The 14,098-nt window shown below is 42.7% G+C and overlaps 1 protein-coding gene across 6 annotated transcripts in view; it reads right to left on the bottom strand.

Moving 5' to 3' along the window:
* fhod3a (formin homology 2 domain containing 3a) overlaps positions 1-14,098 on the bottom strand; it is a 59,594-nt gene that overhangs the window by 7,070 nt on the left and 38,426 nt on the right. For 3 of the 6 annotated variants that reach the window (XM_034891922.1, XM_034891923.1, XM_034891926.1), the window contains 14 exons: positions 13,584-13,695; positions 13,337-13,431; positions 12,875-13,018; positions 12,468-12,685; positions 12,242-12,268; positions 10,960-11,064; positions 10,282-10,701; positions 9,290-9,349; positions 8,549-8,683; positions 8,202-8,252; positions 5,597-5,814; positions 3,150-3,461; positions 1,546-2,237; positions 1,159-1,299 (listed from right to left, as the gene is read on the bottom strand). In XM_034891922.1, the coding sequence (XP_034747813.1) occupies positions 1,159-1,299; positions 1,546-2,237; positions 3,150-3,461; positions 5,597-5,814; positions 8,202-8,252; positions 8,549-8,683; positions 9,290-9,349; positions 10,282-10,701; positions 10,960-11,064; positions 12,242-12,268; positions 12,468-12,685; positions 12,875-13,018; positions 13,337-13,431; positions 13,584-13,695 (2,730 nt within the window). The remainder of the gene's footprint in view (positions 1-1,158; positions 1,300-1,545; positions 2,238-3,149; positions 3,462-5,596; positions 5,815-8,201; positions 8,253-8,548; positions 8,684-9,289; positions 9,350-10,281; positions 10,702-10,959; positions 11,065-12,241; positions 12,269-12,467; positions 12,686-12,874; positions 13,019-13,336; positions 13,432-13,583; positions 13,696-14,098) is intronic. The other 3 variants (XM_034891924.1, XM_034891925.1, XM_034891927.1) reach the window with 3 other exon arrangements.

The raw sequence follows: 14,098 nt of genomic DNA, 5'->3' as shown, positions 1-14,098 counted from the left end.
CTTGTTGGGATGGAAAGTGTTCTGTGAAATATAAAATACAGCTAAAGGCAAAATGTTAAAGATTTAGCTTAACATTTTAACCCTTGCATTAACGGGATGATGTTTCTGTTGGGCAGATTAATCAGACAGGGTAATACTAGTAAGAGCTCAAAACTTTAAAATACCTTAGAAAACTAGCAAAGACTGACAGTAACTGAGAAATACACATAACCAAATTATACCAACCAAGTACATGAAATTAGTTTGAACCCTGCAACATCGAATCTTTAATATCCAAAAAACATACTTAAAATTCTGATAAGTACTTAAGTAAGGTAAGATAACCATAGAACCTAAAGTAGGGAACAAAGGCCAAACATTTATCAGTTTGCTCTGATCTTTGATTGCTTTAACATTCCTCATTAACTGACAGCTTTGCTTGAGCTGTTTCAATTCTATAGCTGCAGACCACCATCATGCTGTCACAATACGTGTAAACCAGAGGTTGCGGTTCTGAATCAGGGGCTAAGAGTTCAAAGTGGGTGAGGCCTGGTTTCAGCTCCCCATTTTAGCAGACCATGCTTTTCTTATTTAGAGGCTTTGTGAGAATTATGTAGGATTCAAACCTTCCATGTATGATCAGGATCAGAACACTAGTGACCTTGCTTAACGCTTAAAACATAAACTTTCAAATTCTGGGGATAATGACAACCAACCCATGGGCTGTGTGGCTGGCAAAAGCAACGTTTTTGTGATAAAGCAGCAGCCAAATTACACAAAGTATGTGCATCCACATGTCATGACAGAATAAAAAAGGATGTGACTCCTGCCCAACTTCTGTAGTTGAGTAGCTGGAGAGACTTTAAGTGTGTTGCATACCTAATGGGGTGACCAGAAAACATGGCTGCCTCTCCCCTAATGAGTAACAAAATTGTCAGATTTTTAATCTGGTAAAGTGACAACCTTTTGGCACTGCTGAGAAATTAAAAATGTAATCTAACATTTGTCAAACTTCAATTACTGTTAAGTCCCTAATGTAGGATGTAGGATAAACGAACAAATAAATGAATAATAATAATTCATATTTAATAATAGTTGGGATAGTCAATGCATGCAGGTACATTTAGTATCATACAATGAGAAATCTCTCTAAAGCTGGTGCAGGTATTGATTGTTTACCTTTGTAACTGGCATTTCCTTTGATTTCGACTCAAACAGCTGTTCCAGTTTGGCTGTGTCCATTTTCACTGGTTCCAGTTTGGACCAGAACGAGTCTCCACTCCGCTTATAATCCCTGTACTGAGAGTCTGTGGGACGCACCTAACCACAAACAGCAGACATGGACTTAATTAGGTGGAGAGATGTGAGATGAGCTGCAAGAACTCAATCAGCCTGTTTATATAGCAAAGTTAGTAGAAAAGTTAGTTATTGGAATTAAGAACATTTAAATTATGGCATATAAAAGCTTTGAAGTAGTCCTCTTCTGGATAAATGATGTGTAAAACTGGACAAAAAGTGGGGTTGTTGTACTCAACAGATGAAAATGGTAATTGTATTTTGACTAACCTCGCTCCAGAAGAGCCTAATTGTCTTCTTCTTCTTGTTGAAGAGAGGAGGCTCTGGGGGTGGAGGCACTGGAATTGAGGCACTAAAGGAAGGGGGAGGAGGAGGCCTCATAATTCCAATCAAGGGAGGGGGTGGGGGGCAGCTGCCTAGCATGGGTGGGGGCGGAGGGAAGCGGAGGATGCAGGGTGGAGGAGGCGGCGGAGGCGGGAGGTCACTGCATTCTCCCATCAAAACAGCATCCAGAATGTCTTTGTCGTCTTCCTCCGTCAGGTCAGTAAAGTTAATGTCACCGATGCGCAGCTCCCGAGGGCTGGCTAGGAGCTGGTCCCAGATCGTGTCCGATTCCTTTTTGGGTGGGGGAGGAGGGGGCTCGTTGGCTGGGACGTCCAGGTGAGAGGGGGTCAAAGCGAGGTCCTTGATCAAGTCTCCAAACCGCTCGGCTAACGGTCGGATGGTCCCGTGGTGCTCGGATTTCTCAGCCTCCTGCTCATTGCCCAGTTGCGCGCCAGCATCCTTCTGGCTTTCTTTGTCCTCCCCTCCTCCTTTCTCTTTTTCTTTTTCCTTCTCCACGTCCTCTTCTTCCTCTTCCTCATCACTGGGCTTCTTGTCCTGGGAGTACAGCATGTCCAGCATGAAGAGCTTGCTGTTGAGGAGTTTGCTACACTCCTCATTCATCTCTGCCTCCTTAAAGCCTGAGAAGGAAAGTTGATGGGGTTAAGAGGATATGAATATATAAAAAAGACTGCACTTTAAAATAGTTATTAGTATTAGGTTTTTTGGGGGTATCTGAAGGGAGTCTTTTTTTTTAAACCCGAAAACATAACATTGAACATGTAATCAGGGATATCTTGGCTTGGGCTTAAAATATCCCATTTATACAGCATTGCCTGCAATATAAACTGGAGGTGTGAAGTTTGAAAGAAGTAGGCATTTAGGAGACGGGAGGGGTATACTGAAAGAGGCTTTTGAGTTGTGTTATGTATTTTTTCTTCTGTCTCTGTATTTTTGCAAAACTCTACCCTTTTTGGGCACACGCGCAAGGGACACTGAGATATATGTGTTGCTATTTCTTTTATACTTGTATGTTCAAGTTTGTCTTTCGTTTTGTTTTGAGCACGCCTCCCAAAAAGAGTTGAAATAACCCAAACCTTGCTTGACACATGATGTTGAGATTTGAGAAGTTGGCCGTCGAGTCCTGTTCATGCCTCTGACCATGTTTTTTTGACAACAAGAGACTGTTGGTCTTGACTTAAAGTTAGGTAAACATTCACTGTTACTGCAGTTAATGCAGTGTTACATCAATGTCTGCTACTGCAAACTGTCAGCAGAATGACATTGACTCATAAAGGCATTGCTTGATTGCATTACTAGTGGTTAAATATTTTACAGTGTAACTTAAAACATTACTGGTGTTGAAGGTTTTGAATAATGGTGATGTTTTATATATGGCCAAAAACATCCATCTTAACATGTTTAGTGACACATTAGTGAACAATATCTTAATTTTGAAAACTAATTCAGTATTTGTGAGAAGCAACTTACTGACTTAAAACTTGGAAATGTAACTTGAATGTTATTTCACAATGCAGTAACAAGCTACCCACCATTCTGATTGCTCCCCCTTTCCTCTCTCTCCAGAGTGCTGCTGGCAGAGGAGATGCTTGAGGCTGAGCAGTTGTCCTTCTCATTCACTTCCTCATTCTGTCTTTCTTTGTCGCTCAGGATGCCACTGTCCTCCTCTGCCTCCTCTTTCTCCTTCTTCAGCTCCTGCTCACACTCCTCGTCCTCCTCTTTTTCTGATGCTGCTTCCTCCTGTACTTCCTCCAGCACTTCCTCCTCTTTTTGTTCTTCCTCCTCTTCAGCAGTGGCCTCTTTTTCCTCTCTTTCTAGACTGGCACTGGAGTCGTCAGCCTCTCCTGTCACCGAAAGCATCAGTGTTACTTTATTTTCTAAGACACCAATTTACTATCTGCAATGAAATACAGCTCGGCATTTGACATGGCTGTCTTAGACTTCTGCACATGGGACGCCCCCACATCAACAGACATTCACACATACTAATAGGACAAACCAAAACACACACCCATTCACAAATGTAAACAGTATGGCAGGTACAGAAAGCCAGGTTGTTGCAGGACCAGTATACGAACAGGAAATGAAGAATTAAGTTCCTGTTTCTGTCAAAAACACAAACACGTAACTCCACAGTACAGTCCAGGCAGTGATGCAGGCAGGGTTAGAATAACAGGACACGGTGAGGACTCATATACTTGCCTAAGTGAGCTACAGTACCTCCGCTCGTGGCTGTGCATGCACTCTGCCCCAAAACAAGGCTTTATTCTTACAAGATGTTTTGGCATTACACTTTTCAAAAAGGTCTTTCAAAAACTCATTTGACCCGTTCACCCGTATCCTCTCTCTGTGTTTTTTTACTTCTACCACCCTGATATTGTCCCCTCCTCTCCCTCAGTATATTTTCCCCAATTCATGTCCCCTCTCCTTCTTTTGCTCACGCCAGCAAGCTAATATGAACAGCAGGCAGCAACCTGAAACAATTTAGGGTTAAGAATTATTGCTTTGGGGCGCACTGTTGGGACTTGAACTGACAACCTTTTGGTTTCAATTATAAGTTCCCCATTGCCAAGTCCCCAACAAGTATTACCCAGTAAAAGTCATACAAATACTCTGTAAGCTATTTGCTAATATAAGCTGTATTTACATTCAGCACATGTATATATATATATATATATATATATATATATATATATATATATATATATATATATATATGTAGACACACACAAACACACACATAAAAAGGAAACAATCTCTCAAAGGGTCTTATGCAATTTTGTCTCATTGATATTAGGGTTGTGCCATAGATTGCTAATATTAATAATATTCAGTCTATGGGTTGTGCCGAGTCTCCCATCGCGATGGTTGACCGGCATCAAGACGGAGATTCGCCATTGTGATGCCGCAGTAATGATTGGGTTATTACTGTCGCTCTGTTACAGGCAAACGTTCCACTGTACTCCGATTGAGTCTAGACTTTACGGCAGCGTAGTTAAGTGAAAGTAGGTCAAGTTGTAATTTATTGCCCCTATTGTATGTCCGATCATTCCTATGTTAACTGTTAGCCCATAGTAGTAGAAAAAAATACCACCTACATCTGCTGTTTACTAGGATTACTAAAAGCGTGCGCAGCATGAAATCAGATTGTGGTTTCAATTATAATTGGCATTTAAACAGGAGCTTGTTTGGCACTGTAAACAGATACACCAGTTACACCTGACTTTAAATTGTGTTAAATTCAATCTTTCTACCACCATTATTAATTATAAGACCAAAAATGTTCACTTCAACGCACACGTGGGCGATGATGGATATACTTGGAGAGGCGTGATTGGGAGGACGGCCTCCCTGATCTGAACCAGAGTGGTTGTCTGTTGTTGGACTTCTGTGCTAGTCATGGATTGTCCATAACAAACACCATGTTCGAACATAAGGATGCTCACAAGTGTACGTGGTACCAGAGCACCCTAGGCCAAAGGTCAATGATCGATTTTATAATTGTTTCATCTGATCTGAGGCCGTATGTTTTGGACACTCAGGTGAAGAGAGGGGCAGAGCTGTCAACTGATCACCATCTGGTGGTGAGTTGGGTCAGGGGATGGGGGAGGACTCTGGACAGACCTGGTAAGCACAAACGCGTAGTGCGGGTAAATTGGGAACGTCTGGAGGAGGCCCCTGTCCGACGGACTTTCAACTCCTTAAGTACCTTGGGGTCTTGTTCGCGAGTGAGGGGACAATGGAGCGTGAGGTTGGTCGGAGAATCGGAGCAGCTGGTGCGGTATTCTATCTACACAAACAGGAGATGTTAAATTTGACAAGACTATGTTTAGTTGACTTTATGTCAGTTTTGCGCATTATTGCTCAGGCATTTTGGACTTTTAATAACTCCCACAGAGACAGCATGCTAGTAAATACTGCGCATAGTGTGTCAAGATATGACAGCTACTCCATCCTACAGTATTCTCAGTTTTCCTACCAGTCTTAGAGGGTGTGTAGGCGGTGGAAGGGGTCCCAGCTTCGAGGTCAGCCTCTACGTCCTCCTGGGAGGCGAATGAGGACGGGGTGCTGCTGCGCGATGACGAGGGCCAGGCCTCCGCGGGTTCAAAGTTCAGGTTAAGGTCAGGGCGAGTCCTCGCCACCCGGACATGCTCCCTCTCGTATTCCTCCGACGCCAGGCGCTCCACGTTCTTATACCTGAGAGAGAGAGAGAGAGAGAGAGAGAGAGAGAGGGAGGTTCAGAGGAGGCAAGAAGAAAAAATTGTCAGAGACAATGCACCTTCTGTCTTGCCTTTCTCAACAGTGCTGCTCTCAGTTTTGGTCTTTGCCAAATTGCCTTATACTAAACCACACTGACAATTTACTTGAATTCATCAGAAACTTCCAACCTTCTATGTTTCCTTTAAAAACACTCATGCCACCCCTTCACTCTACAAGGCCACTGCACTCTTCTACCTTGCCCCATTTGTCGCCGACAAAGCATTCACAAACGTATTCATTACTTGTTTCTGCAGTCAAGAGTTCCACCATCCTAATGTCCTCTCCTCTCCTGTCTAGCTAAATGCTCAGTTATAGCCAGCAGTCCAAATATGCAACCAGAGGGAGTTTGGTAAATTAGAGACTGTGTTAGGGAGGAGGGTGGAGAGGAACGGAGAGCGACAGGAGAGAAGAATGGGAGAGATGGGGAGAAGGTAATGTTAGTTTGGCTGCTGAAAGGCCAAACATCAGACGTGAATCAGAGTAAACCTGTTCAAGATGTGCCTCGATCAGCTCTCCTCCCTTGTATTTTTCCCTTCTCTTCCTGTCCTCGCTCTTTCACCCAATACTAAACTTTACCACTCAACTTGTCCAGCCAGAACCAACATTTAAGGCACTAAGTCTCTCTCTCTCTCTCTCTCTCTCTCTTTCTCTCTCTCTCAAACACCATACCATGAATGTGTGGAGCTTCTGTTCCGAGTTCATTAGCATCAGGCCACTTCAGACGTCTGAAGAAACTGGATACCAAGTCAAATGTGTGTTTGTCTGTGTATGCATGTGATTAACAATAATAAAGAGAGAGTGAGTCAACTTTGTGTTGTGTGCTTCAACTTTAGGGTGACCAAACATCCTCTTTTGTCCGGACATGTCCACTTTTTACATACTGTCCGGGGCGTTCGAGGATGGGTTAATAAATCCATGAAATTTGCACATACAGGGAGCAGATCAGACAGCAGAGCACATAAAGGGAGCAGATCAGACAGGGAGCACATACAGGTAGCAGATCAGACTGGGAGCCCATACAGGGAGCACATACAGGGAGCAGATCAGACTGGGAGCACATACAGGGAGTAGATCAGACAGGGAGCACATACAGGGAGCAGATCAGACAGGGAGCACATACCGGGAGCAGATCAGACAGGAAGCACATACAGGGAGCAGATTAGACAGACATCTGTGAGGCTATATTTACGGTAAAGGTGCTGTGAGCTAAATGTTACTACTAGCTACAACATCAGCATGCTAACATATGTAGCAGCTGTGATGTTTACCATGCTCAGCATCTTAGTTTGTTGTGTTAGCATGATAACAAGCAATGAGCAACACATAGTACGAATTAGGCTAATGGGAATAATAGATTTGCAGGTATCTGATCATAAGCCAGAGTTCCAGGGAGGAAACAAATTAAGTTCAGTGGCTTTAACAATATCATATTTGAGACATGCTTTAGGAATCCAGTTTTATTCCAACTCTTTTATGTACGCCATTAACTATGTTTTTTGGACTCAGTTGTCTGTCATTTAGGCCATCATATTTCATGCAAGTCCTTTCTGTCCAGGTGTTACAGTGCTGTATCTTGTCAGACAGATGCGCACTTCAGGGAGGTGAGCTGGGGGGAAAAACTCATGTTTTCCTGAATACTTCCACTTCTCCAGTGGACACATCTCCCACATGCTCACTCTGCAGCTCTTCTGTACTTTTCTGACTTAAATATCTGTCAACCTCTGTATCTATTGTGCTTGATTTCTCTGCAAGTTGTGGCATCAAACTCAAGGTGTTCTTTTGCTCTATCGTCCTGTATTTTCTTTCCACTCTGAAACGTTGTATTATTATGTCAACAGTGCCTTAAATTGAGGCTGAAGGGGGTCTGAGCCTAAATTATCAGTTCAGAATCTGATTTTGACCTCACATACCTTATTGAGTAAATCTCTTGTTTCCTCTGATTCCCATTTGCACACAAACATAGATTTATTAGCCTCATGAAAATTCTTTGTCTGCCTTTAAACGTACATGTGCTTGAGTGTGTCTGTGTGTGTGCCTTTGCATTGAGTGTGAAAAAAGCTTGACCAATCCTGGAATCTGTTGTTCTCACAGCATGTGGCCAAAACAATTAAGCCGTTGGCAGAGCGTGGCAGTTAAAACATGGCTGCTTAAGAAAAGAGAAAACAGGCAGACAGACCAAAGAGAATTGGTCTGTCCCCCAACCCCCAACCTTTTTTAACCTGAAAACAATTACTGGACTTCCCAAACCACAGGCTGAAACATATTCCCCCCGGGTTCAGCTGTTCTGTGAGTGTGTGTTGTTTTGATTTAGTGCACACACTTACCTCTCCTCCCGCGCAAGCCTGGCCTCTTCCATTTTATCCACATAGTCACGACTGTGAGAGACACACAAACAGAACATTTTAAAAACAAATAGGGTTAATAATTAATAATTCCATATTTTCTTCTTATCTTTTTGTATGGTAAAATCCTCCTTACTGTACACTCAATCGTTTAATTTATACAAATACCAAGGTGAAAAAAAACAAGTTATGATGGAGAGTTATTTGCAGTACTGTTTCTTGGCGAAGTGCAGTGATTTCCTGGATTCATTTTTATGTAATCTATATTCTAATCTCAAACGCGTACTGTATCGGCTCAAAGCCAAAAAACAAAGCCAGCGATGCCTCACCTGTGCTTGTTCCTCTCCTCCCTCTCTATCCTCTGCAGTCTCTCCTCTCTCTCCACACGGCGGCGCTCTCGCTCGGCCGCCAGAGATTCCTGGTGTTGTCGGTAAGAGGAGGACAGAAGACCTCCCAAAGCAGGCCTGAAGGAGAGAGAGAGAGAAAGTTGGATTACACCACTGCACAGTCAGTGTGATGCTGTGATTCTAAAGCAACATTTGGGGTTTGTAAATCGCTTTATGTCAGCAAAGTGTGATAATAAACCATGTACAAAGGATTTTGATGATGTTCCTTAATAAAAGCATCTTTGTGTTTGAATCTGCTACTTTTTTCATCTGCTGACCCATTGTGATGCAATTTGACGATAAACAGCTAAATATGTTCCTGAACATAACGCATAACACATTTTCCTTGCATAAACAAAGCTTCTTTATGTGTAAGTATGTATGTAAGCAACACGCCATAAACTATGTTTTAATGACTGTGTTCTCCATGGAATAGGTGCAGCTTTGTAACTGGGGAACTAGAGAGCTGAGATCACATTCACTTCAGTATGTCATCACCGTTGCACCACATGGCTGAACACAATCCGTACTTGTTACACGTGTGAGAATGTCAGCTTTTTTGCTCCTGCGATGCAAAAAATACATGAATATGTGCTTGTATGTAAATATGTCTACAGAACACAAGTGTGTATTTTAAGAAAAGTTTTGTGTACATGTGCAGACATATTGACGCAGTCCTCTCACCTAGAGCTAGTGGGCGTACTTGGGGTGTTGTAAGAGGTGTTGGACATGAGACCTCCATTCCTGGGTGAGAGAAGGGGAGAGAAAATGGGTGACAGTGAGTGACCTTTGCAGTCCCCCAGTGACACGACACCACATCAACCAGTGCCAAAGCTATTGGCGAGATACAAATGTGACACCTTGTTACATAACAAATATGCCATTGGAGCCACACCAGAGTGACGTTAATGCATCACGGCTGTGGTGTTTATTGCCTTATGATCCTGGAAAATCCAGGACAGGTTTCTCTCCTCACTTACATCTGAAAAGATACTTAGTATCACTATATTTTTCCCGTTAGCTAGAGTTAGGAGGCAACACTTTTCTTTTTTAAGCTATTTGTATTGTATTTGTAAGTGTTTGGCAACAAAATAACAGAGGTAAAATGTAGTAAATATTCACTTTCAACCATAACAGTCTGTATACAGTTTAGGCATGGTTTACTTCATATGGAATATAGTCCAATCCAACAAGAAAGAAATCTTACAAATCAATACAGTGAATGGAGACAGTAGAGTTGAGAAAATGCAACGTTCTACTACAACAATCATACCAAGAAGCAAGGAGATACTATACAGATAAACAAGTGCTGCTGCAGTTATTCAAAATAAGGGAAAAGCTGTGGCTCTGGGAAACATAGCGCAGACAAGTGCAGACTATCCCAGCATTTACAGATTTAAGAACAAGAGTGATGTGAAGGAACAAATAAGTGATAATAAGAGAGTTGACAGGCTGAAGGTGAAAAGCCGTGCAGTCAAAGAAGGGAAAAGAACTGGTGAAAAGGTGGAGGTGATGAATAACAAAAGTGGTACAAGGAGATCCAGGCTGGTGCAAGGATAGAAGCTCGAAACAGAAGTAGAAATTGAAAAAGTGAAAGTGGAATGTTGAAGAGCTGCGAGGAAAGCTTTCTGTGATTCTTGAACTCATTGGAGATTGAGTTGTATTATCTGTCTGACCTGGGAGATGTTGTTTTGAGTGATTCCTCACTGGGTTTGGGTGGAGCCGGGCGAGATGGCTCCTCATCAAGGTCGTAGGAGAAGAGGTGGAAGGGTGAGTGGGGCATGTAGGGCAGGTGTTCGGGGGAGAGACGGGAGCTGCCGCGTGATGGCGGGCTGACCTCCTTGGTAGCCGGGACAGTGACGATGGACCTCTTCCTTGCCAGCAGTGTGGCCAGAAGGGAGGGTGGGGCTGGGGGGCTGAGAGGGGAGGAGACGGGAGGAGAGAAGGTGGGGGTTGAGGGGGAGTGGAGGGTGGGTGGTGGAGGTGGTTCAGGTCGATTCTTCTGCTCTGACTCTTTTATAGTGTCCTTTCTAGAAGTGATGGTGATGGACTGGACGGTTGTTCGGTGAACTATAGATGGGAGATGTCTGGCCGGGCTAGGAACAGAGGAATGGATTGAGAGGAATAAAAGGATGAAACGGCGCAAATAAAAAAGAGAAGTTGTACAATATGCAGCCCACTGGAGGCATAACAAAGTAGATTGGCCCAAAGGAGCTCAAACCAACCTGATATACAACTGAAAACAGTGACAGAAGAAACATGTAATAGCTTTGGCTTTATATATAGACACCTTAGCTATTAGAAGACCACGGGACATGACTACATTTCCATGTTACCACTATGTCCTCAAATACCTGAGGGTGGTCAGTTTAGCCCCCTCCTGCTCATCTGACTCAGACTCAGTCACTGGAGTCCCCTCTTCCTCCTCATCCTCTATCCCATCCTCAAATTCCTCCTCTCTGTAGAGGTAGTAGAGGTGGGGGTGGGGGAAGCATTTAAGGGTACGATTGAGGGCGAGAAGAGGCAATACATATATGAGAATCATGCAAATGGCAATCACCACTAAAGAAAATTAAGAGATGGAACAGAGGAAAAGCATGAAGATGAAGAGATGGTGCAGAAATAGTGTTTACAGCTTCACTATCAAACCAAGAAAACATTAAAGACGCTCAAACAAACAAACTGGGACATGACAGTCGTAGAACTGAGATAAAGTGATAGAAAAACAAATGGATTAGGACAAGAAAACACTGAAAGTGAGGAAAAGGGGGATGAATGTTTACCATTACACACACACTCCATGCCTCCAGTTAGGATGTTTTGCATGCACAAATGGGCCAAGGAAGATGGAAAAAGAATGCTAAGAGGGGAATAAGCCATGGCTGAATAACTGACTTGAGATCAGTGTCACCAAACAGTTCTGTCTAGTAAAACCAGATGAGCCTTGTTGCAGTCGAATCAGCGTGTGCTGCCAGGTGTTGTTCCACAGGACCTGAGGTTGTGGTTGTGTGTATGTGTGTGTGTGTGTGTGACAAATGGTGCTGCCAACAAAATGTTGTGTTTGTTTTTCTGTGTGTACGCCTACCGTAATATGACAAAACACCTTTTAACCATCACTTAATTCAGTAAAACACTAATCAAGTGGATCATACAACTATGTACGTTTTGAGATACAAACGTGTCCTAGACTGCAAACAACCACCATTTTAATACTAGTGGAAGCATGGGACATGATCTGTTCTGTTCATGTTACAACCTGAATGGATAAAAGAGATGAAGGGAGGAGGACATAGAGAGGAAATATTTACCTATGGTACACAGCTACAGTACAGCCGGCACAAAATTCCCCTTTTTGTGCATATACACACACAGCACTGAAATAACGTGTAAGCTTGTATTAGAATTACAAATGCTGAAGGTTTGTGCAGTTGCTGAGAACTTTTTTTAAATTCTTTTAGTGGAGCACAAGTCTGCTACAGTGCAAATAAAAAAAAAAAACCACTGAAAGTGCTTTATGTGAAATGAGACACACTGGGAGCTGTGAACAGCATGTAGGTGAGGAGCAGTGGTTGGAAAGCATAGGCAGAGGGCCACAGAGATCAGTAGGTCAGGTTTTTGAGAGACCTTTGAACTTACATAGATGGGAGGAAACCTGACAGTGCTCTGGAGCAGAAAGTGTACAAGACGGTCAGAATTTCTCCAGTAGGCTCACTTAAGACGTGCATGTCAAAAGTGATAACTAAATATTTGGCCCCAATCATTCTTTATACCTGCTAATAAAATCAACCCCTTTATGACACTTTGTGCGAATCAACAGGAAACTTGTTAACTCTGACACTCCTTTATTTTCCTCCTCTCTCACCTGTCACTCGTGTCCCTAGTTCTCTGTCCACTGAAAGGCTGGAAGCCATCTCTCTGTGGGGATGCAGGGCTGCAGGGGGAGGCGTGACCGGATCGCCCAAGAGAGGCCCTGCGGCTCCGCCTTCTCTCCAGGCCCCCAAGGCTGACTCGTCGGCGATCCCGGCGTCCCATTGGTGGAGGCTGGCTGTCATCGTCACCGTCTTCATGCCGCAGGGTCATCTGGGGGAAAAGTTGATTGGGTGTGAAGTGCGAGTGTTGACAGGTGCTGGGAAATTTTGTTTAAAGCAAATGTACTATAAATACTGTATGGAGTCATAGTCACTGGAGGTGAAATCTGATCTTTAATATAAGGCAAGTATCAGCTTGCAATATTTTCCTTGTGATCTTATGACTTTTTTTGTCTCGAACCTCATAGATGTTGAGCTGCTCAACCAAATCCAGATCAGTGCCTTTCCGCCCCAGATGTCTTTGGGACACTGTCTCTATATCTTGTTCCTCCAGAACATCAACCATATCGTAGAATGAGTCCTGATCAGGCAATGCTGCAAGCGTCTGCAAAAAGGAAAGGTGTGACTGAGGTTTGAACAACATTTTGAAAGCTACTGTTGTTGGTAGCATATTTTTTTATTTATTTTGTTTGGGGGATAAATTCCTTCTTTAATCTGGTGTGGGAAAACTTGTTATGGGATATCTTGTGCATAACTCAAGAATTCAAAAAGAAAACACTCAAATAAATTGTAAATGAATGAATGAATGAGAAAAGAAAAGGCTTAAAGTATTTTAAGTATCCACTTCTTATAAAGTGAATGATATAAAGCACATAAACAGTCAGTACAGACACTAAGATTCAGACACTACAGACATGCACACCTTATTGATGAGGGTCATGGCATAGACCAGCAGCTCTGTGTCCACTCCATCCTTCTCATGCAAGATCTCCATAGTATTGGACCACGGCTTACATCCTGAAAATCAATCCATGACAAATTAAAACATTAATTAATTTGTCACTCTTTGAAACCAGTAACATTCCACAGGCTAACATAATAAACACAGGCTAAAGTAATGCTGAATGAGAAGTTCCTCAGCAGCTGGTGGGATGTTGACTTGTTTATACCTCTCTTGGTGTCCACAGAGGTGATAGCTTCTATCAGCAGCGGGCCATTGGACTCGGAGTACTCCACAAAAACCAACAACAGCTTCAGAGTTGTTTTCACCACCAGACGGAACTAGAGAGGGAGGAATACAACGTTAGAAACTCACACAGAGATAAGAAAGAATACAAACAATGGAAATATTATGTTAATATGTCATCAGGTTGGAAATCGGTTAATTTCCCCTCTGTTAACATCATGAAATATCTTTAAATCATACGGATATGATTTTATTAGCATTTCTATGCCAGACAGTCGGGATTCACAGGCAGTTGCATTAACATACCTTTTCATTTATTTGTGTACTGTAATGTGTATATCTGTAAATAATATAATGTCTACAAGTTCCTTCATTACAGTCCATGTTATGTATGTTTTTGTTTTGAGGGCTCAATGTTGAGGATTTACAGTGGGTACGGAAAGTATTCAGACCCCTTTAAATTTTTCACTCTTTGTTTCATTGCAGCCTTTTTCCAAA

The sequence above is a fragment of the Etheostoma cragini genome, chromosome 14 (genome assembly GCF_013103735.1).
Source record: "Etheostoma cragini isolate CJK2018 chromosome 14, CSU_Ecrag_1.0, whole genome shotgun sequence".
NCBI lineage: Eukaryota > Metazoa > Chordata > Actinopteri > Perciformes > Percidae > Etheostoma > Etheostoma cragini.
This window is presented reverse-complemented; position numbering and strand designations above follow the sequence as displayed.